This window comes from Podarcis tiliguerta, assembly GCF_965153285.1.
Source record: "Podarcis tiliguerta genome assembly, chromosome: 8".
Classification (NCBI taxonomy): domain Eukaryota; kingdom Metazoa; phylum Chordata; class Lepidosauria; order Squamata; family Lacertidae; genus Podarcis; species Podarcis tiliguerta.
This window is the reverse complement of record NC_139541.1, coordinates 30950672-30975658: the sequence shown is the minus strand read 5'-3', so window position 1 is coordinate 30975658 and position 24987 is coordinate 30950672. Positions and strand designations below refer to the sequence as shown.

At 40.7% G+C, this 24987-nt stretch overlaps 1 protein-coding gene across 9 annotated transcripts in view; it reads right to left on the bottom strand.

Moving 5' to 3' along the window:
• Window positions 1-24987, bottom strand: part of PHKB (phosphorylase kinase regulatory subunit beta) — a gene marked incomplete at its 5' end in the record, with an annotated part of 136716 nt that overhangs the window by 24460 nt on the left and 87269 nt on the right. For all 9 annotated transcript variants that reach the window (XM_083451837.1, XM_083451836.1, XM_083451841.1 and 6 more), the window contains 11 exons: window positions 17-74; window positions 2338-2419; window positions 3262-3424; window positions 3581-3642; window positions 10270-10360; window positions 10448-10530; window positions 11931-12035; window positions 12437-12520; window positions 14815-14908; window positions 15937-15992; window positions 24843-24937. In XM_083451837.1, the coding sequence (XP_083307963.1) occupies window positions 17-74; window positions 2338-2419; window positions 3262-3424; window positions 3581-3642; window positions 10270-10360; window positions 10448-10530; window positions 11931-12035; window positions 12437-12520; window positions 14815-14908; window positions 15937-15992; window positions 24843-24937 (973 nt within the window). The remainder of the gene's footprint in view (window positions 1-16; window positions 75-2337; window positions 2420-3261; window positions 3425-3580; window positions 3643-10269; window positions 10361-10447; window positions 10531-11930; window positions 12036-12436; window positions 12521-14814; window positions 14909-15936; window positions 15993-24842; window positions 24938-24987) is intronic.

Here is a 24987-nt window from a genome sequence, read left to right as displayed (position 1 = left end):
AACACTAAATACAAACCAGAGCTTTCTGCTGCCAGCTTTTCGATAGATTCTTTCAATCTGATCAGAGACGGTACCTAATTCACATGTAAAGTGAAAAAGAGAAAAAGAAAGAAAGGAAAAGAAGGTGGAGAGGTTATACTGCAGCTGGATAATGAGTTTGATCTATGCTGTAAGCTCATTTCATCTTGCTGTGTAAGGGCAGCACTGCCAATTCTGTCCACAATATGAAATACCTGATGGACCCCACTTTCCCATTTATGAATATGCAAGAGCATAAATGTATGTGCATATGCGCATTTTGCTTACGTACTTCATTGGTTTCTGGCAGAAAACAGATGAGCAACAGGTATCCTTTGGCAATTGTAACCTACGGAGCTTGCCCTTATCATCTGTAAGCTAATGTACAGTTATGTAGCTAAGCAGTTAGAATACCAATTGCTAATGTTTTTACTAAGGCGAGCCCTTTGTGCGATGCAGGCCTGTAGTTGCTTTGTGATTCTGCACTAGGAGAGCAATAGTTAAGCCTCTTCCAAAGCCCTTATTTGTAGAGTTTCTTCAAACTAGGCCACAAGAGTCATTTTGATGGAACTTGTCAGAGAAGCTAAAAATGGAGCAAACCAGCTGGACTGAATTACCCAATTGCTAAGAATCCCAGTGCAGATTTTCACTATAACCCTACTGAAGAATTTCACTCCTAGTTTCTATTAGTTATATAATATTACTTGTTCTATAGTTTCTCATGTGTGTGTGTGTAAGCTTCCTGTAACATAACAAGAGGGAAAATCAATCAATTGGTACGAAAACTAAACAGGTTTTTGAGGCTAGACAATGCGTTCTATTGAGATCTGTTTTTAAACAAAGTCCAGGAGCTCTAGCTGGTTGAAAATGCAGCTGCTGTGGTCCAGATGGGTGTATGGCCATCACATTCAAGAACACATGTAATATACTAGCTGTACTGGCTTTCAATTCATTTCCAGCCCCAATTTAGAGTGCTGGTTTTCACATTCAAAACTCTTAATTGATTGGGCCCAAACTACTTAATGGAAGGTCTATGACCATCCTGCTTGCACAATGAGATCTCAATCAGAGGCCCTCTTGGTGTGTCCACCCCCAGGTTTGTAAAGTGGGCATCCATGATAGATAGGGCCTTTTTGGTGGTGGCTCCACACCTTTGGTACTCTCTCCTAGTAGAGATGAAGCAGATGGCTGCACCTCTGACTTTTTGGCCTAAAGATTGACCTTTCATGAGTATTTTTCCCTCCTGCTCACTGGACGGAGTTTAGAATACTGTTATGTCATTGGAGTTCAGAATCTGTTTTATTTTGGGGTTTTTTTGGTAATATTGATTTTATTTTTACTTATATGCTAAGCTACTTGTCTGGAAAAATAGACACAAAGAGGAATAATAATAATTTTATTTGTTTAGCTGTAAGCTATAAGGAAGGCATTCAGAACTGAGAACTGAGACATAAATTTGGCTCTTGATTTCTTATGTTGCCAATGCAAGTAAGCACTCAAACTCACTTGGTGTAGCAAATGCTTTCTGTGGCTAAACTCAGACAGATACTTTTTATATAGAGGACAAAGTAAGAGTAAGACAAAATAAATAAGATCTATGAAACAGCCACTCTGATACTGATTTATGTTTTTCATTAGCAACACGAGGATGGTCATCATGATGCAATCAGCTACCTCTGGAAAATGGAAAGGAATTTATCTCCTTAGTCACAGGGAGATACATTTCAAACAGATGTGACATTGATCCAAAAGTTTGAATATGTTCCCCTTTATTGAACAAACTGTTTTTGGCAGACAAGGTGTAACACATTTGCAAAATATTATCATTGAGATGTTTTGCAAAATGTGTTACATTTTAAAGAAAGAGAGGACTAATACATGGGGGGGGGGTGCTGCACCTGTGAATTGATCTGTGTCTCTGCACTTCTTAATGCAGTGCAGCCAGTTTTAAAAACTGTATTAAGCTTCCAACAGCAACATTAGAATAACACATTTGTATAGAAAACCAATGTGAAGATTCTACAATTTCAAACATGCACAACCTGCATTCCAGCTTCACCTTACCATAGCAGATGAAACCTTCTTCCCCCACAAACCACATGCTCAGAATTATAAACAGGCAACCATATGGTGTGCAGACTATTTAAGAGAGTTAATACATTTAACGGTTCATTCCACTCTACAGTGTACGAATGCATGTTTCCCATTTTAAATTGAAAGTGCTTTAATGGAGAGGAAAATAGCAACACAACTTGCAGTGTGCATACCCATTATTCATGTTCATCTATGGATGTGCAAAATTGCCTCCTGCAATCATACCTTCCTTGGTGATGAAATTCGGGCCTTCCCTTTTGAGCAAAATGTTCAGCAGAATTGCTTGGCTTGCTAGGCAGTTGCAGTCCTGATAAGGAACAGCCATAAAATGTAAATCAATAGCAAGGAAATGCCAAATGTTACAAGTTTAAGTTGCTTTTCATTGATGCTATGTACACAAAACCAGGTGTATTTAAGGAAGGTGTCTCTTCGGAAATTTCAACTCTCTATCTCATTTCCTATGATGGTAATGACACTTAACAGGAAAAAAGACTCAGTCTATGTGAAGGAATGCTCACTTGAAAGCTTCCAGATCTATCTATATAACAAAGTCAGAAAAATTGTAGGACATCCTGAGTAGTAAATGTTACTCTGTGGTTCTATACCACCAAACTCTAGCCTGAAGTCCTCCAGATGTTATGGACCATAACCCCTATAAACTCCAGCCAGCATTTCCAGGGGTGAAAAATGATAGAAATTGCAGTCCAAAACATCAGGAGAGCACCAGGTTGGGGAAAGCTGGTCTTAATCCCTGAATGAGTTATAGGCAAGGACTTCCAACATTTATGAAAGATTACCATAATGAAATTAAACACTGGATTCTCCCAGATTCTATCCTTGACATTGCAGTTCCCTAGAGAAACCTCTACAGTGCTTGTGGTAAAACATGCTAAGTACCCAATTTGAAGACCTCTGGACTAGATAGGGTAAACTCTATGTTTCTTCCTGTATTATCATCACCTTCCATATTTTCTGTTTTGACAAAAAGGTGAGGTTTGGGAATATTTCATGAACATTCCTGCTTGCTTAGATTAAATAAAACAGATTGTGTAGGATGCATGCCAGTGTCTATCCTCTTCAGTGAGCTGCATGCCTTAAGAGAAAAGCACAGATGGGTCACAGTATATTTAGTTTTTCCTTTATACTTACATTCAGTTTCTGAAGAATCTCATAAGTCGGCCTGTTTTTCCAGTCATTAGCATTAATATCTGGCTGTTGTTCCAGTTCAGTCAAGTGTGGTGTGCTGGTTTGTCTCTTTACTTTTGAATGTTTTGGGAGGTCAAGCTCCTCAAAACTCTTAAATTCTGGAGGCCTGCAGAAAGACAATATTGAAATCTCCCAAATCCAGCGCACATTTTTAACTATCAATCTTTGTAATTTGATTTGGTGGTGGTGGGGAATCTAGTGTGGGGGCTTTGGGATGCTATAGGTTAATGTTCTACTGTAATTTGATTTCAAGCATACATACTCTTCTGTGTCACTTATTCTTAAGAAATCCAGTTGTTCAACGACTGCTCCAGAAATTATTGTCTGTAATGGAGAAGAAAGAGAATAGGAGAGTAATAATAAAAGTTAGCAAAGATATTACACTGCCCTCGTATAGGATGATCCAGAAAGACTTAACTAAAGTGGGATATATCGAAGCTATTCCCTCCAACTAAAGCTTTAAATATATATATGCTAATGAATGTTTCCATCTTCAGGCATGGTGCCAGGTTGTTCCTGGTGAGACAAGAGAACTGCAGCTTTATGTTCCCTTATGTTGCAAGTGGCATCGGCAGGGGAATGAATTAGGGCAGACTTGACTGGGAATGACCCAGCTCATGTCCACTAGATAACAAGGAGTGGCCAGCAGCACCATCACTTATTCTCCAGCTTCCCATCCTGTCCACTCTTGGGATCAGAAAATACATTAACACTAGACACCACTGTGGATATGGGTTGAACACAGGTTAATGGCATGTGTGCTGTATGTTATTGTTTCATTTGTTATTGTGTTATACATGTTTAATTTTTATACTGATCTTCAGATAAGGCGCTGTATATAAATATAATGAACAAATGAACAAGGCAAAGAAGCCTTTCTTACTACCCGTGCTCACTAACCTTGGAAGTATGGGCACACCTGCCTTGTTCCATGCTGGTCTTGCTTAGGATCACTTATTGCACACTGTTTATCAGCTGCAATTTTCCAAGCAAGGGTGATTTGGAGTAGGGCTTTTAAGAGGTAAGTAGCAAGGAGAATCTGTGAGCAACAAAGGGGTGGGGTGGGAATCTTCTTAAGGGCCCAAATTGGTTATGTAACTGGATAGGGGGAATCTTCTTAAGGGCCCAAATTGGTTATGTAACTGGAGAGGGGGCTTAGAACTATGTCCCCAGGAGGCTGGAAAAAAGAGAGAAAGCTCATCCTGCATTGGCATCTTCCCTGGTGAACCAGCCAACAGGTGAGTGGTGCTAGTGCAAACTAAACTGCTATATCCTCCTGTCCCTGCCTCGGGAGTGCCTAACTATTTTGGATGTCGGTAAAGGTAAAGGCAAAGGGACCCCTGACCATTAGGTCCAGTCATGACCAACTCTGGGGTTGCGGCACTCATCTCGCTTTATTGGCCGAGGGAGCCGGCGTACAGCTTCTGGGTCATGTGGCCAGCATGACTAAGCCACTTCTGGCAAACCAGAGCAGCGCATGGAAACACCGTTTACCTTCCCGCTGGAGCGGTACCTATTTATCTACTTGCACTTTGACGTGCTTTCAAACTGCTAGGTTGGCAGGAGCAGGGACCGAGCAATGGGAGCTCACCCCATCGCAACCAGTATATGCTATATCCTCCTGTCCCTGCCTTTGGGGTGCCTAACCTTTTTGGATGTTGGTACTTTTGCATTAAAATTGTGGTCTTTGACATCCCAAACTGAGGTATGATTCAGCTTTGTTGACTCATTCTGGGCATAGACCAAGGAGTCAGTGAAGCCGGTTAAAGCATATTAAAGAAGTTAGGAATGCACAGAGCCTTCTAGAAGCACTCCAGTACATGATGCAAACAAATTCTTTAGTAGCAGATTACTTGGATTATATTCTCGGAAATAGGATATGCATCCCTGAAGGGCCCTGCACTGCTGCCACTGCAGTTGGTTCCCCCAAGAAACAAGTCTTCCTGGATCTTTGCCCCTCAGCATGTGGCCATAAATCACATATTGCCCAAGCAGTCTTTCAGAGCACTTACAGGTCACAGGGTAGTGAAGTTGTCCTTTAACTCAGAGGTCCTTAAAAATGTGTTAATGCCATTGCTCATGGTGTTGTATTCCTTCTCATATAGTAAGGGAGGGCTATGAAATGCCCATTCTGGATGTATCTTGGGGAGTGGATGGGGGAGAATGGGGGAGGCTTTAAAGATCTGTGCAATCTCTGTGCAATCCCTGCTCGCTTACTTTACTCATGGAGCAAGGAAGTTTGGCAATGGATTGATGTGCTCTTCTCAGATTGAAACTAGGGGCTAGGTTTTTGCAGGGGAGAAGTTAAAAGACAAAGACAAAAACGAAAAAGCCCCTCAGGTCACAGGCACACTATACTTTTAAAGGACTTTTATATCACATTAATCTCAATGACTCAATGTAGTCTGCTGAGGGTCCTGAGAGTTGTTTGGAGACCCCTATTCCCCTCACAAAGCTACAATCTACAAAGTGATGTAACAATCAATCCCTCTGCCCATGGAACTCTGGGAATTGAAGCTGTTTGAGGGGGGAAAGTCTCAGCACTTTAAGAAATCCTACCAAGAGCAGCCACCTGCCTTTTTAATAGTATTGGTTCTTAGTTCCTTATGCACCTTGGCCTGAAGGGAGCCCAGCATGTCCTTTGCATCCATTGATATGGAGTTAACCTTGGACCAGGCACTCCAGAAGAATAAAAGCTTTCAAATTAGTGCTATGCATCTGGTTGGCCAAGACCCTCTGAGAGGAAAAGAGAGTACAGTAACTTCCCAGGTAAATGCTTCTGGGTTAGCCAGAGCATCTCAGCCTCCAGGATATCAGATGGAGGAGCTTTGGCCAAAAATGAATTGTTGGGCCCTGAGCAATGTTCTCTTCCACTGCAAGGTGTTACAATTTCCAGACTGATATGTTCACCAGGTCCAGAAACTAGGACCTCCTAGGCCAATACAGAGCCACAAAGATGACTTCTGAATCAGAGAAAAGGGAGGGAATGCCTACATCACAGCTGATGGCCACTCCAGCTCCAAAACATCCAAATCCAAGGCATCCTGTGGTCAGCAAGATCTGGTGAGGGCTGTTAGAGAATGCTTTACATGTATGGTACAGACATGACCTATATCTCCAAAAGGGGGCTCACAAAGATATTGTTTCCTACACAAAGGCAGGAAGGCCAGATCCCTTCCTCTTGGCAGTTAAGATTTTTATTTTGAGTCCAAGCCAAGAGGAGACAGTATCCTGGATGCTGACTGACCTCCAGATGCCTTTAGGAAAATACCTCCGTATTTAATTATCCTAGTCTTTTTCTAACAACATGCTGTGCTACAGATACATAAAGCATACATCTAAGACTTTATTAGGCTTTCCTCTCTTTTCTTCCTTCTCCCTAACCCTGCCAGCTGAATTCTCTGCACAAATATTATTGGAGAACAATGCTACACTTTATGCTATCAATATTTTATTAGGCACCCATACTATTTGTTATTAATTCATCAAGTAGCCACATAACTTTTTGGCAGGGGGATATTTCTAATTAAACCTGTTTTTAAGGTCTTTCTGTTAAAAAGGGTTTCAAAGTAGTGAAGGAAAGGAAACAGAATCAGGTACAGTGAAACTTATGTAAGAAAAAATATTTTGATAGCGATGCCACCACAATAGGATAATGAATGGAATGCAAAGACACGGTGGTTTGGTTGGGGATTTTGTTTAATGCCGATTCTGCTCTTTTCTGTTTAACTTGCGTATTCCCCTTGAGCACAAATTACAGGCTGCAAATGTGAAAATTATGGCTAAGACAGGGAACCTTATAAATTCTGCAGCTGAAATGGATGGAAATATTGTTATGCAAATATTGCAAGCTAAGATTATGCAGCTTTCCCATGAATTAACATCTAAAAGCATATATATATATATATATATATATATATATATGCAGGTTTTGGTATCCTCGGGTGTCTTCCCGTGTAAAAGTTGGGGTGTCTAGGCGACGTTTCGACGAGGTCTCACTCGTCATCTTCAGGCTGGTGCTTTCGGCTTCTTGTTACTGGAACAGAGCAGGATCTCAGTGTTTGAGTTCCTATAAATACTGTTGAGGAGGTGTGGTGTATAGCCTCCAATGTTCTGGGCAGAGAGGAGGTTCCCAGGCTAGTGTGCCTTTTCTTCTTTTGTTCCTTAATTACTTGAGGGATATCTTGAGTGATTTCTTGAGTGATTTCCTGAATCCCACTTAGGTGGGTCATTAGGTGTGGATTAGTTGCTAAAGCCTTCGTGTCTTGAACTCTTGAACTTTGTGAAGAGTTTTTCTGAGAAGATGGCTGTACTGCACTTGGCTGTGCTCTGGCTTGGCTTCGTGTATAGGGGCGAGCTGTGGTTTTGTGGCCTGTGCCAGCCAGATCTGTGTAGGGATTGCAGGGGGGTGCAGCATCCGGAGGTGCCACCCTGGTTTGGCTACTGGATGGTGTCTGTAATTTATCTGTGGAGAGGGTCTGGGTTTGGGTCTGGTGTGGTTGATTGGTGATGGCGTTCTGTGTGCCTCTGGATCTGGTGTCAGATTTTGTGGGGAGGGCTAATTTCCAGATGTCTGGCAAGCGGGATGTGTCGTCACGCTTGTTCATGTTGTGAGGGTGTTTCTCTATCTCGATGGCTTCCATGATTATTCTCTTGTGGTGATGTTCCATGTTAAAGAGCAATTTGGAATCTGCAAAATTAATTTCGTGTCCTGTTTCTTTCATGTGTTGGAAAAGAGAGGAAGTTTTTTCTTCTTTTTTGACGGCATTCTTGTGTTCTGCGATCCGTGCATTTATTCGTCTGTTTGTTTGTCCAATGTAGCCAAACCAGTAGCCAAACCAGGGTGGCACCTCCGGATGCTGCACCCCCCTGCAATCCCTACACAGATCTGGCTGGCACAGGCCACAAAACCACAGCTCGCCCCTATACACGAAGCCAAGCCAGAGCACAGCCAAGTGCAGTACAGCCATCTTCTCAGAAAAACTCTTCACAAAGTTCAAGAGTTCAAGACACGAAGGCTTTAGCAACTAATCCACACCTAATGACCCACCTAAGTGGGATTCAGGAAATCACTCAAGAAATCACTCAAGATATCCCTCAAGTAATTAAGGAACAAAAGAAGAAAAGGCACACTAGCCTGGGAACCTCCTCTCTGCCCAGAACATTGGAGGCTATACACCACACCTCCTCAACAGTATTTATAGGAACTCAAACACTGAGATCCTGCTCTGTTCCAGTAACAAGAAGCCGAAAGCACCAGCCTGAAGATGACGAGTGAGACCTCGTCGAAACGTCGCCTAGACACCCCAACTTTTACACGGGAAGACACCCGAGGATACCAAAACCTGCATTCCTGTACCCGTGAAAATCTACGAAAGCAAATATATATATATATATACACACATGCATACAAATGCAAAAGCTGGAAGTAAATTATGAACATGCAGTATATATTCCCTTTAATAGATAATGCATTATCGGCATTTCACAATCTCAGTATTTCAGTTTTCTCTCCTCGTTTTAATGAAATGGATGATATCCAAGACACGACACAAGATTAATTTAGGAAATTAATGATTAAACGTTAGCAAAAGGAAATGCAGCATGATTAAAACTTGAGAAATTTAGTGTGCAAAGATCAAGTTGATCATGCCAGTGTGACTCCAGCAACCAATCCCAAACTCTTAATTGCTGAGAGTTCTGCAAACAACACCCCCCGACACACACATCAGCAGATCTAAGCACTCTAGTAGTTTCAAAAGGCAAGGGGTGGAAATACAGCACCACTGAACCACACTTTCCCCACATAGAAAACCTGAACTGATGTTTGCTCCAATTCAGCTTCAAAGAGTGGGTTTTCTTGGGTAAAACTTGGGGCCAAAACTAACAAACACACACACACACACACACACACACACACACTATGCTCCAGCACAGAGCATTGGAGCATGGATCTCTAGCTGGAAAGAGTGGAGTAAAAGGTGAGTGTGGGTAAACCCTAGGTTTTTTCAGAAAATGAGAAAGGGCCCACAAAGTTCCCTGAAATGGGCACCTGTGTTGGGTCCCTGATCAGAAGCGAGTAGGTGGGTCAAAGGGCGGGTGGGGCAGAGGAGCCAGACTTGAAAGAATGGGACAGGGCTCTGCACATGCACAGGAACCCTGGAAACTATAGAGCCGGCACCTAACTGTCAAAGCAAATTCGACAGGCACACATTGTGCAGTGATGCACAAGGTGGAGAGGCAAGGCAGTTTCTACAACAGCATACCATCATATAACTGATTAGGTCTAACTTTCAGTCATACTTTCTTGAAGATGTTAAAAAAAATACACTACAGTGCAACGAAGCTGAGGTCACCTTCAACAACTTGTACGTAGAGAATAAAGCATAAAGCAGATCTTGATTAAAAATTAGCCCATTTTTTAAAGTTAATTCCCACCATGAATAAACACACTACATAAACAGCAACAACCGTCAAAGAAATAAAACATTCTTCTAAAATGCTTATTAATTATTAAGTAAATCTACATGGAAAGGCAATGGGGGAAGGAGAACAAGTGTCCTCTGAGGACTTTGAATTAGCCCCGCTTTGAAAGAATAACACACTTTGTAGCATAGGACTGAGAAAAGTCCCATATGATAGTATGGCTTTTTAATCAGATAAAGGATTACTAAATAAAAAAGAAAAGGATGCAAATTCCCCTGATGTCTAGAAATAATAAAGCATGCACACGTATGAGCCACACATATTACTGTAAGATTTTATCCCAGCAGGAACAAAATAAAGATAATTAAAACCAACAGGACCACCTAAACTACTGTACTTTCTGTCTCTCTGTATTTCAGGGCAGGATGAGCAATGAGAAACGGCTCGCCTGGTTTCCAAAAACAGCAGCAATCAAATTTCATTTGGCAAGGCTACATAGTTGCACGTACAAAAAGGCCAGCTTACCTGTAGCCTGTCAACATGAACCTTTACTCCACCAACAACTCCCTTCTTGAAACTGGCCAGCATGTCAAGTATCGGATTGAATCTGCTTCCCCTGATAGTTGGAAAATGAAATGCATCAATAGGGCAAACTTTGACCATTTAGAAGTGATAGGAGTTTTTGCATCTGTTGACGGCTTACCTTATATTGTCCTCCCGAATAAGCACAAGGAACAGGGGGCGGCCATGCATTTTCCAGTACTGTTTAATGAACTGCAAAGCATTCTGCATAAATACAAAAACAACAATAAATGAGAGGAGGGAGCAGAATGGTGCAACTAGAACACTTCAACTACAGGAAACTCATGAAATGTTCAAAACAAGTCAGGAAGATTTCATTTCGTTTATTTATTCAAAAATCATAAAAGCATTTCTGAACTGACCCAGTGTGGGGATTATTGCAAATGATTTTGCAACACAGAGGGTTTCACTACATGCAAATTGCCAGATCAGGCCATTCAAAAGCCCAAGGACCAAAAGGAAAAGAAGAGAGAAATGACATTTGGTGCATGTTGTTCCGAAGTTCCCAGAACAGCCCTTGTGAGCCAGCAGATGCTGATTGGGAGTCAACCAAATCTCTCATTGAAGAGCTGCATTTCAACTGCTGTCTCTCCCCATGGCCCAGCCAAGAAAGGTCTCTTTTGACAGGTGACCAGTTTTCTGTAACTGCCCCCATGTTGCATCAGTCACACTTCTCCCTATCCATGAATGTATAACTCTGACGCCTACCTATGCAAGCATGTATTGTTACCAACTTCAATCAATTTAATATCCACCATCCCCATATGGTGTCCAGCCTGCTCTCTCATAGCACAGAACACTGCAAATAATTCTGGGTGATAGTGGGTGACTACTCTGTAATACTTTCCAATGACTGCTGTAAAGGTAAAGGGACCCCTGACCATTAGGTCCAGTCATGGCCGACTCTGGGGTTGCAGCACTCATCTCACTTTATTGGCCAAGGAAGCCGGCGTACAGCTTCAGGGTCATGTGGCAAGCATGACTAAGCCGCTTCTGGCAAACCAGAGCAGTGCACGGAAACACCGTTTACCTTCCCACCTATTTATCTACTTGCACTTTGACGTGCTTTCAAACTGCTAGGTTGGCAGGAACAGGGACAGAGCAACTGGAGCTCACCCCGTCGCAGGGATTCGAACCACCAACCTTCTGATCGGCAAGCCCTAGGCTCAGTGGTTTAACCCACAGTGCCACCCGTGTCCCAATGACTGTTGTAGCTGCCCTTTAATATTCTATTATACCCCCTTTCTCAAGGCTGTCTATCCTCTGCCTTCATGTTTGCCCTAGATGTGTCATTTGAAATGTTGGAAATGTTCTACATCTGTGTAGGAAAAGGCATGCAAACCCCACTGATGTTCTTGTGCAAATCCAAATGCAGCAACATTCACTGTGCTGCGAACATGAGATCTGTGCACCCCCAATTCTGGCTTCCCCAGAATTAAGACAGTGAGGCTTAGTTTCAAGTAAGCAAGCATGGAGTTGTAGCCTCAAAATGAAAACTGTGTTCCCTCCTTATCAGGGTTGCAGCCTAATGAGTCATTGCGTAAGTTTTAAAATGTAAAACATTTAATGGGCACCAGGTTTTACATGTGCACATTTACACCTACCTTAATGTCATCAATCAGCATCATCACATCCTGAGACATGAAGAAATCACTTAGATCAAAGATTATTGGGTAGCAAACAACAGTCTTGCCAAGGATTCGATAAATCTGCCGAAAGGGAAAAACAAACATTTCCTTTAATACTGTACATAGGATACTGTTAACCAAATCTTATGAAGAAGAAAAAATCCATATTATGTTTTATAATTAAAACTCGGCACTAAGACAAATCATGCAAATGAAGGAAGCTTTTATCTCCATTTTGAGTGTGGCATAAACTTTCATAGGCAAGTGCCTGACTTTATCATATGCATGAAAATTTTCAGGCAAGTAACCACAGAGGTCACTTTTCCTTAAAGAATCTGGGCAAAGCCTTTGGTAAACTTAAGCCATGTGAATTGCTTTCAGAGTTTAGAGGATAATTCAATTGTCCTCCAATATTTACACACAGACCTCCTCCACTATTCACACTAATGAAAGCATGCAGAAGAGCCATTTCTTGCACGGACCTTTGATGTTCCAAGGCAGCCTACTGGTCGGTCAGGTCTTCCCGAGAGTCCCAGTTTGTCATTGACCCCCAGATGGAAGTAAGCCTGTAAAAACATCACAATGCACAAAGTCTAATGCACGAAACACAGCTTGCATGCTGTTTGGCAGTATTTATTTGCTACTGGAATCCAACAGGCCTTTTTAAAGTTCTAGCTAGAAATAAAAGATTTCAAACTGGCTCCATTTTAACATAAATACTTTTTATTGATATAATAGTCCAAAAATACAGTCTAACATAAATAAATATTGGGGAATACTGGGCCATACAATGTTAACTTAAATTCCTCAATGGGCTTTCAAGAGGCCTGGGGGAGGGGGGACCAGAAGAGTTGCACAGGTGGACTCATAGCAACTAAAGGAAGGTGTCCAATGGACCCCTATAGCCTAACAGGGTTTGGTTTTCCTAAAATAATAACTTTAAAAATAAGAAATCACTGTTGCAAGTTTGTGCTGTTAAGATAAAGTCAGCTTGCAGCAGAATTAATCCCTGATGGAAAATTTACTCCCAGGTGCAATGAGCACCTATACGGATCTGTAATACATGTGTCTGTGCACATGTGTGTGTGTTGTCGTTGTATACAAAGAAATGTAAAAGGTTGCCGTTGCAAAATGACAAAAAGCATCCCCTTCAGTATTCTTAAGGGATTGAAGTAACAACCAAATGATGCAAGGGATTGAAGTAACAACCAAATGATGCCGTTTTCCCTACCCGAATTTGATAAGTTGTTGAGAGTTTGAAAAGAGCCCAGCCTTTTCAGTGGTGGCTTCCCACTTGTGGAATGCCCCCACCCTGGAGAGGCTTGCCTTGCGCCAGAATTCCATATTTTTATGTGCCAGGCAAAATCATTTCTTTTTCAACAGGCCTTTGGCTTTTAATTATCTGTGGCTGCCTTGAGCATGTAGGATGTTTTAATTCTGTCTTTTAAAAATAATATTGTCTTTTAGATTTGTCTTCGTTTTCTCTTATGACAATTTTAATGTGTTTGTTTGTGGATACGTTGTTTATATATTTGAGTGACCTTGGTGAAAAAGCGACCAACAATTTAAACTAAAAACAAACGAACAAATAAATGTCCCATTCATTTAGATAGAAGTAAAGCCTTGATAAGTTAAACACTCACTGAATTTTGTGTGTGTGTGTGTGGTACTCATCAATATGGAGTACCAGAACCTCTCTTTTATTTGCACTCACGGCACTTTTATCACTAAATGAGTACCAACACCTCATTTTGTTTACCAAAGAAGGAGCACTGGTTGAATAGATGTATAAATGGCTGAATATATACATAAATTGTTGACATATATTTCAAGCAGCTGCTGGGGTAAATAGCAGCCCCCTTAGCTTGGGAAGCAGGGTCTTAGCTGGGATGGGTCGGTGTGGTTTCTGGAATGACTAATCCTTAGGTCTTATGATTAGATGCTCCTTCAGGCTAAAAGAGGATATTTATGGTCTCTGAGAGAAGAGATGACAAGTGAATGCGAACAGGAGAGGGAAATGATCTGGAACACCCCCCCCCAAAAAAAAAATCTCACCAGTTAGTACTTTTTGCACACAAGATAGCTTCACTGAACACATTAACTCTTAGGGCCCTTGCCAAGGCAATCCATCTGCTGCTTTCTGAGCCAAGTAGACTACAGGGAGCATGGTCAATGGTTCTGCAGCAGAGTGACCTTTTTAGAAATTAAAGGTCATCTCGTTACAGAATATCTAGGGAAAGAACACCCTCTTTCCCACTAGGAGGGTGTGGAGCTACTTGGAAAGAAAAGTGAGCACAGGAAAGGATTTCAGAGAGAGTGTCCCCTTGTCTTTTTAAGAGTGGTTAGAATGAAACTTGGAAGATACTAGACAGAAGAAAGAAATTTTTGCGCACCCCCCCCCCCCCCGTTAAAATTAAAATCCTGTCCATTACTGAATAGTGAAGCTTTATCATCACCATTATGAAACTTATGGACAAACAATACTGATAAGAACGCTTCATTATTCAGAAGATTTCCTGAATAACATTATTCAGTACAATGAACTTGAGATTACAACAGCACCAGGAGCATTTCTTGCTCTTAGGTACAAGTACTGAACACATATTAGAGATTTCCTAGATACCAAAGAAAGTACATCATCTACTGCATCTCGCCATGATTCATTCCCACCTTATTTTTAAAGTTATTCCCAGTTTTGTAATTAAGTGTGTGTTTACTGAACAGCACCATACATATTTTGGAGAGTTTCAGGTATCGCTGGGATGGAACAGAAGCCAGATGATTCATCACAGCATAGGAAGCATATTTAGCAAGCAAAGAAACAAGAGGTCTACCTATAATGTTGAAAACAATGTCTTACTTTCACAAGCTCCTGTTGTGGCCATATCTGGATGGGTTCAACCTGCTGAGGAGTCTGTGTCTGGATTCCGTATGTGTTCAAGAAAACCTGCAGGCTTTTTTAAAAAAACGGAAATCACAAGGAATTTGAATGCAGCAGAACTGGAGCCTGCTATTAAATATGGATCTTGGTAGCAACTGGCTTTGAAAGAAATACTGGATTTCACACCTAGAATGCAATCCACCCCACAGAAGCTGTAAGACTGTGATGAGACTGTTAGAAATAGGATGTCTTAGTGTGTCAGAACATGTGCTAAAGCCAGCAAGCCAGCAAATGTGTGTTTGGCAATACCTATTTCTCAAAATGTCTCCTTAAAGAATTAAACTATCATAGGCTAATAGAGCCAAGCTGGGACCACATGGGATAGTTGCTACCAAAATCCATCATTTCCTGGAGCTGGGGAACTTAACTGGAGTTGGGGAGGAGTGTCTACAAAAATAAAAATAAAAAATGAGCTGAAGGACACATTTGGAAATCTAATAAACAGTTGTGGGTATCACAAACTACCCATTTCACAGAAGAAAAACTGGGAATCCTCAGCACTAACCCCCAATAAGCAAAACAACTGCATCCAGTCAGAACAAGTGAAACAGAGGCAAACAGCTCCTCCCATGAAAAAAACTTAGGCACCCCTGCATCACACTACCAGAAAGCAAAAAAAATTTTTTTTGAAATTAGCAAACAGGTGAGACAGGGACCACTAGAGAGTTGGGCATCTCAGGGCATGTTGGGGACTCAACATTAGAACAGGAGATTTGAGCTGGATCCTGAAATTCAGCACAAAGAAATTGCTGCTCTTTTGACCAAGAAAAGGCACCAAGCCATGTTCCTAATATGTATAGCAAGTCTGGTCTGTCCAGGGGATTCATACTGCCCAATAGTCAGCAGATTTTTCTTATAAGAATACTGCACACTGTTTTGCCTGAAAACAGCTCTGAGGCTCGAGCATTCACAATCCCATGTAGTCCATCAAAACAGTTCTAAGTCTCAAATCACAAAGTTTCCGGTTCAGTCACACAAGTCTCCAAATAATGCATTCAAATCCAAGCACTGAGGCTCAGATCACTTATCTGAATGGCTTACCGTTGGCTTTCAGCAATCAACGCGACTTGGACCACCAGGTCATTTTCAAGAGGACCCTTAAAATGCAAGAGTAAAACCAACATTTTTATTGGTGGAATGTGCTGGCTGATTGTGAGCCACAATGAGATACAAGGACAACATGAACAATAACCATTCATTAATATGATTGACATCGTCTGGCCGCATTGCTGCTTTCCCTCGCTCTTTATTGCCCACTAATCAATTTGACGGTGCAGACAGGGAAATGGAGCACCAGGGAGGTAGCACACATAAATCTCAATGCCACCTGAGGAGCTGAATTGTCAATGCACTTTTGAGTGATGCAACAGTGGGATGTTAAGGACAGGTCCCTTCATTTATTTATTTTTTACTATTTTTGCATCAAAAGCTAAGGGAGGGGAGAGAATCAACAGCATTTGATTTATTAGGCATACCTTGCATCATTAACAAAACAAAACAAAACCTTCATGTATTTTGCCAAGAACTGCAAGTCTATTGATGATTTTCCAGCACCAATGCTGCTTTCATCTGCTGCACACACTCCTCATAGCAAAAAATGTACATTGACAGTATATATGGAGCTCCTCTACCTAAGATGGGAGCGTGATGACCCTCCTGTGCATTCCTTGGAGTACACAGATCAGATCTCTACAAAGGAATGAACAAGTATGGTTGAGTGTCCATTTCTACATCCGAGCATATGCCAATCTCTGAGGTGAGGCATGTGTGCAAATAGGTTATATCAGTAATTATTTAGGTTCCCCTCCCCATATTCTTAAATAACATAAGTTAAAGAAACCTTATTACAGGGGTCCCCAACCTGTGCCCCGCAAGCTTCCCAGAAACGGATCCTTTTAGTTTATTCTCGCTTGTAATATTGTATTTCCAGATGTTTATAGAGATAAAGAACTACACAATGTTAGAAGGTAGCCCTGTATCAGGAAGTTTTTAACATTTGATGTTTTATTATATTTTTATATTCTGCTAGAAGCTGCCCAGAGTGGCTGGACGGTATATAAATAATAAAATTCTTATTCTTATTCTTGAAATGAACTGCAAAGTGACTTACAAAAACACAACAAAAAATAACATTATAGAACATAACAGATCATCACAAATACAGCATAAATCATATAGATGAATTAACAAATCATCAGCAAAGCAATTATATATCATCAGTAAAACAATAACAGTAAAATGCTATTAACAAAAAAAACTAAAAAGGCAAAACAGCACAATTACAACGAAAATAATATATTATAGCACTCATAAAGTATTACAGCATTCATAATCTATGAAATATTAACAACATTAACAAAATAGCAACCAGAAATAAGTAAAACAGAAAACAAACTGTTGAATTCACATGCACTCTCTCTCCACCCCCATGACTCATAATATTTCACTCCATTCAGCTCCTTAATATACACATAGACACAATGCCCATGGCAGTAATGCCCTTCTGAAGGTTTCTTGGGCTGGAGGTGGGGCAGCACAGGTCATTCCATGATGACAGACACTGTCTCTCACCCCTCACAGTTCTTCCTCTGGAAGAAATTCTTATGAAGGTGGGGCAGGGTAGGCGTACAAAGCCAGCACAAAGTCTCTCTCCCCTTACAGAGGGTACTTTGTTTAACCATTGACCGTGTTTTACAATGTAAACTCTCTTTGAATTTTTGTAGCTGGTTTTTATGAATAATACTTGTTTTGATGCGAATGGGGGTCCTTTAGTTTAGCTGTGTCTTACAGAAATTCTCTGTATTTTTGTATTTGTTTTTTTCTTTGACATGTCGCTATGTTGTAACACTACTTAGAGATCTGTTTAAATATAAGTGGCATATAAATTGTCCGTATAAATTAAAAATCAATAATTGGATGGCAATAAAAAAAAGCTTAAGAGAAAAGAAAATAATTTCCCTTTTTTTAGCGTGAAGGAATTTCATTGGCTAGCTATAACTTATTGTGATGACACTACTTAAATATGTGGGGGTTTTTTAAGTGGTATATATATGTTTCTAAATCAAAATAAATACATAAATAAAACTATACACAATGCAGTTCACTTGCACTACACCTGCTTACCACAGATTGCTGTTTGTTTTAGGTGAAAATCATAGTTGCCATACACCGTCGGAAAAAATGTATGTAATCCATTCCATGGTCAGAGCTGCCTGATTTGAATTGAGGCGTAAATTTTTGTAATGCGGTGGGATGCAAACACTGCTGTTCTCTTTTAATAAATGCAGGGTGCACTGTTGCAAGTTCAGTTAGCCAGAGCTCCCTGCTTTAAGAAAATCAGTTTCCCTTGGGGATAGCTTGCTGTAGCAGATGTTGGCAATTCCGTGGCTCTAAAATGTGTGAGGTTTGCCCTTCTAATGGATCCTAACGTAGCTGTTGAGGAATATGCAAGCTACTTTTTTTCTGCATGTTTCTGCATTAGCCCACGACTCTTGCAAGGAAGCTGAGCATCACCCTGTCATGTAGCTGTTAAAGGCGCGGGATCCTCTTGCCTAGAAATGAATTGACAACCTTGCTCATAAAGGCCCTGGATTTAGGTGTGCAACTACTTTGAGCTACTCCGAGGGAACAGCTGCAGTCTGTGAGATGGGAGAATACAAGAGCAGAATACTGAAGTCACATCTACCTGAACACTGGGGGTGATTAAATTCCAGTCAGGCAGCTCTGTGTCAGACAAAACAGCATACAGTGCAGTCAGGAAAATCACGGATACTGGTGGACTTCTGCAGCGGGCCATTTCCAGCTGTTATTAAGAAGATTCAGTTTTGATCTGCCTGGCATGACACCATGGTTGCAAGCCTTTTATTCTATTTTTTTAACGACCACTCAACAACAGACTTTATGGTGGGAGTCTGGATGTTGCTATTCACTACACCAGACTCGGGGGCGGGGAACAAAGTGTGTGCCGCTTTCAGAAAGATGGAGAAATGTAGGGACACAAAAACTGGAAATGTAATTAAATGTGTGCCCTCGTTTTTGATGGCATTTTTTCTCCTGTTTGGACAAATATAGTCATTTGGGAAGGTGGCCTTGATAAGAATTTTGTACTTCAGATAACAATCAGGGTTGCAGGGGAGAGAGGAGGTTTTTCACAAATAGTGAGAAGTAGGAAGATTCTTATTTGCAATCAAGAAAAGCAGCTACTCTGGTCTGATATTTTGCATTTTATTTCCCAAAGAAATATAATATATAAGCAAAAGAATTTCGGTACACAAGTTTAATGGACAAATACTGTCGAGAATAAAAATCTGGTTGCGGTTTTGCCTGATAATAAATGGCTGCTGCTTTTATTTCTCATTTAAATCTTTTTGCTAGTGAGCAGAATTTCATGGATAGCTGCACTTGATGAAGTGCTTTATCAACAAGGAGCTGCAATCTTTTCTCTAGGTGACTTGATGCTTCAGTCATTTTTATTTTAGAGTGCCTGGCTGTGAGAAAAGTCAGTCTGGGAAGTGGGGAGGACTCTGCAAGCAACTCTGTTTTGTGCTTAAAACTGGAATGCTGCTTCTTATTATTACCCCAAAAGCAAAATCAACTCTTTGAAAGATAAAGACAGTGAGAGAACAGACATCTGAAAAAGGCATATTTATTCATCATGATTTATTCATTACTTAAAAAAAAATGGACTAGGAATACATGGTTGTGTCCACAGAAAGGAAGGAAGGTTAGTTGAGGGACATTTCTGGAAAGCCACTTGGAATTTATGTGGACCCAGAATGAAGCTTGGTTCACCCAGAAAAATGGAATCTAATCTACTCCAAAACAGGAGAATCAAGTCAGACAGAGACGAATCCTAATCAGGCCTCCCTGCTCTTAGCCACTCTCTAGGGGGCACGACTTACAGAAACTTCTCCTGTCGCAGGACTGTTTCAGGTGTAAAGAGCCCCAAGATGTCTCTACTTAGAAGATCACAGCTTACTCTTACGTTTTTCAAGGCCAGGGCCTCTGCCTACTGCAGGACGTTGAACCAGCAAATGCTGACAATCAAGCAAAACTTTCAGAAGAAATATAACTTATCAAAAATACCTCCCTTGGAATTGCTACAGAGGAAGGCAGACACACTTATGCCACCCACAACTCCGATGGAATTTCCAAAAGACGGATCTTAGCAAATGCAGATCTGTGTGTGTGTGTGTGTGTGTGTGTGTGTGGCAACCCTAAATCAGAAGCCACAGCACAAATGCCTTCTTTGCTCTGTCAGTCAATAGCCACCTGAGATTAACAGGAATTTCCTATAGTGCAGGATGGAGAACCTGTGGCCCTCCAGATGTTGTTACACTCCAATTCCCATTAGCCCCAACCAGCACAGCCAATAGTAAGGGGTGCAGGGAATTTTTAGTCCAACAATATCTGAAGGACCACAAGTTCTCTAAACCCAAAGTGTTGCAAGTCACCTGTCAGTGCCAAGCCAACCATTAACAACGCCCTGAATATCTCCCACTGAATATTGACCGGATGCCATTCAATAGACTAGTACAGGTATAGCCCAGTCACTGCACCTCCGTCTTGTGCTATTTTCATTCTCTGGTATCACAGAGTAAAAGAGTAATATTTTTTTTAAATAAAAAAAAATCTTAAAATGACATTATGGTGACTTTACATGATGTCACAAGCCCAGATGTATCAGAGAAAAATGTCTTTAAAGCACTGTGAAACTATAATTTCAGTAGACGTACAGAATGAATGTTGAGTTCACACAGTGCTATGCTGAGGTGGTTTTCCAACGGTGCTTGGTCAGTGTTCTAGCACATTCAAAACTTGTCACTTTGCTGCACTGAATTCTAGAGGCCTCTATAGGCTTTAGTGGCTCAGCTTTAGCTGTAATAACTGCTAATGCACTCCAGAGAGATAATGCTGCATTTACAGGCAATCCATTATAAATCACTCAGCAAGGCCTTATTTCCTGTACAGGATAATGTGGACACATAACCCACAAGGAGTCTTAAGGAGAAAGATCCCCAATCACAGTGATAGAATCCTTAAACATGGCACATCTAATTCTATACAACACTCAAGGGAATTTGTTTTTGTATGTTTGTGTATCTAAAATATCTCGAGTTTTTAGTTCCCCATATAAGCGTAATTTGTGCTCATTAGGCTTTGTTTGTAAATCCTGGTACTTTCATTAGAACTGAATCTTTTTCAGTACATTAAGGATTCTTTAAAGATAGCACAGAGACAAAGTTTTTAGAACGTGAGTTAGGATAAGCCACTGTGCACACATTAGAATATGATCTAAGCAGCATTACAAGTGTTAATACAGGCTTGAAAATACAGCTTTATTGTTATCTTATACTGCAACACACCTGCTGAGGATGGAACCAGTGTGCACTGCCTGTGGTTTCAAGCTCCATCTACATTGCAAATGCGGAGAAATTTTATACCACCTTAGCTAGCTGTCCCCCAAGAAAACCTGGGAATTGTAGTTTGGTGAGGTGCCAATAATTTTGTTGAAGATTCCTAAAATACACACTCTGAGCTACAATTCTCAGAGAATCCTGGTGTGTGTGTGATTGGTGTGTGACCTTAATCAACAGAGCTGAGTTGAATCAAAAGGGGCTAAAAACTATGAAAATCATTCAGATCTCTCTCAGGATCAGATTGTGTTGATGTATACAGGATCCATACCTTTTCTAAAGGTGGGGGAGTCAAGGTGAAAGTGCAACTTTGGGTGATCAGCAACAATCCCCAAGTTTGAACAAAAAACTTTCAATACTAAATCCATTCCCCAGCCTCTGTCCCTGGGCGTAATACACTATAATACCCAATGATGCACACACACCTGCTACATCATCACATTGTTCAGGAACATGTAGCACTCCTTCCCCACAATGCAGAAGTGAGAATTCTTCATGGTGGCATGTTTACTGCATGAACCCCAAACCACATGGTGCCACAGGCTAATGAACATGCCTGTGAATGTCATATTAACATGGCTAGAAAAATTGTGTGGTCAGTTTCAACTTAGCAACTTAGCAATTTTGTTTTTACAATTTCTAAAATTATGATTTCAGTCATATTTATAAGCTGCCTCTAATGGTATGAAGAAGTTGGGCAATTGTGGATTTAAATCAGAGGCAGGACTGCAACATATGGAGGGCAACAAGCTCCACACCCCAGGTTTAAATAACTAAACCAGCCCATGGAGGGATTTGACAAATCCTAAATATGCAGAACAATCTTCCACCTTCACCACCATCACTAATCTAAGGAATATTTGGCAGCATCAGATATAGCAATGGAAGACTGCAGCTCAAACACACAGGTTGTAAAGCAAGGTTAAATGCAAATGAACTTTTAATAAATGCCTGATGAATCCATTGTGGAGGGAAGGAAGGAACCTTTTATGACTTATTTATTGGATTTGCGATTCTGTCTGCTTTATGACTGAAGGGGAAATGCTTGAATAAAGATATTTTATGGTGCTGGCTGGAAGAAACAAATCAGCATGTGCCTTCTTTGTTTTTATGGTGATATAATGCCATGATGCACTCCCAAAAGACCAGCTGCACAAAGGGAATGGCCACAACCCAACCTCAATCAAGCCTGTATGGGCTTAAAGGCAAGTCCATGTGCTGTAGGGTCAGAATTATCAATTTTTGCTCCAAGGTAACCCATATTTTGCACCAAGAAAAGTCAGATTTTGCCCCATATCAATGATGTCTATATATAAAAGGCCTGCATACGCTTATGTTGTATGATTTGTTTTTATTTTCATAGCCACAGGGAAAGCAAAGCATGGTCTGAAGTTGGTTTACAATCCTAGTTTAGAGGGCAAGTGCCCTTTATTGTTGTCAATTCTGATATAATGGGAAAGTATGGTTCACTGCAATCCAGAAGTAATTGATTAATTGCAGGAGGGAGCGTGTGAGCTGAAGGCACACAACATTAACCCTTGCTTTGGCATTTGATGGGAGACCCCATTGAATAGGATGGGAGGTGGCATGAGGCGAGGCAGAACTGCCACAAAATGCCTCCTTCTCTCTTCCACCAGAACCCCCGCTGGACTTATGAAGTATGATTTGGCAAAGATCCTACCCGTTATTTTAGCAGAGTGTTTAATGCCAGAGTGTTTGATCACTCTGATGCTCAGTTTACTGGGGAATTTTCTGTTTTGATGCTTTAGTGCAGCATCATGGAAGCTTAAGCCTTCCAGACCAGCATTTTCCTGCATAGAGTCCTTCATGCTTAAATTCCAGCTTTTGGTGCCAGAAAAAGCTGCCTTTTGATAGATTTGGATCCAAGATAACTGCTTATATAAAATGGTGCCAATTACTAGAAAAAGACTTTTGTAATGGCAATCTGTGTTACAACAAACCTTGAGTCTGCTTAAATTGTTTTATTACTAATGAGAATAACTTCAATGAACCCCATTAATGAATGGGATTGCTTTTTTAAAAAGTGTTAAATTTGGGCTGATTGATTTTGCTTCCACAAGCCTATCTAACGTTATATACATTGAGATGACTAAATGGATTTTTTAATTTGCTTTTGAACAAAATGAGATGGTTTAATTTGATACATTTTGTAGAGGAAAAGGAAGAAAGCACTTTTAAGAAGTGAAGTGGTGTTTGGGTTCTGAAGACATCATTATTAGGTGAAACGTTTTGTGTTCCAGTTTCAGATTCCATTTTTGGCCGGTTCTTTTAACACTTCAAACCAAACACAGACAGGAGCATCTGTAACTTTCATCTGTACACTATGACTATGAATACATTAGCAAACATTGAGATAAAGTATTTCAATAAATAAATAAATAAAATAATGAAACGAAACAAGAGTTAGGGGTATCAGTGAAAGATGTCTGACATTTGTGTCATTTGTGTCATGAGGAAAGAAAAATCAGACTTGACTTTATTTTCTGTACTGCAGTATACCTAGAACTATTACAATGTGAGCTGTGATCCAGATGGAGCAGAACTGATGGATCCACAGTGAACTATCTCTGAAGGGAACTAAAATGGGTAGGTGGAGGTAGGTTTTGCTCTCCCTGCCCACCTGGTGTGCCTGGTCCACCTTCAATATCCATATCTACTTACGGAAGGGAATAAGCAGGCTTTCCCTAGATTATAATGTTTTGCTGCACTGTTCTGTTTTTAATGGTATGTATTCATTGTTTCTTTGCTTTATTTTGTGACAAATATTTATATTTCGGTTCTACTGGCATAGGGTCTATGCACATTAAGAGGTATAAAATATTATAAATCAATAAATAAAATAATAAAATTAACCTATAGCCATGTGGTTCACATCATAGGCCTATTCACATGGTCCCTCCCATTACACACATATGGGGAAGGGCAGATACACTGAGCGGGTGGAGGGGCTGGCATGTACTTGGTTGACTGATCTGACCCCTAGAGCACCACTATGTTGGGGGGAAGGAGAGAGACACTTCTTCAAGAAAGCTTTTCTGAAGACCTGGCTGATGCTACAACCTCAACAGCCTCAAAGTGAGAAAGAGCAAATACTCCTCTGAAAAAGTAAACCATGTGGGTATTTTTTTCCCCAGCCAGCAGGGGAGAAACACACTGCAACAAGCAGGTCCATGAAGTTAAAAGTGACCATAACACCACCTCACCTTGCCATTTATTACCTGAAGTTATAGCTTGCTCTGTTCAGGCGAGTATACCAATCTATTAAAAATAAAATAAAGTTTCGGGCAGCCAGAAACTTTAACAAGCCACTCAAAAGGAATGTCTACCCAGCACTTTCTCTGAGGATGCATAGAGTTCACTTACGCCATCTGAACTCTTAGTATTTGTTTCGTACAGAACAAACCCCAGCAGGGACTAATGCAATATTACTACTGCTGCAACATATTAATAAATGGCACGCCTCTCAACTGTATCTTTTTTAAAAAATTAGCTTATTAAACACACTCATACCTGATTTGAATATCTCATGCTAACGTTCCGTTGATCTTGGGGAGGTATGTAACGCTTCACTGGGTCGATATCTTTAACACTTACTAAACCGTCAACTGAAAGCAAATCACCAACAATTCATCATTTGTCTCTTTATAACCAAAAG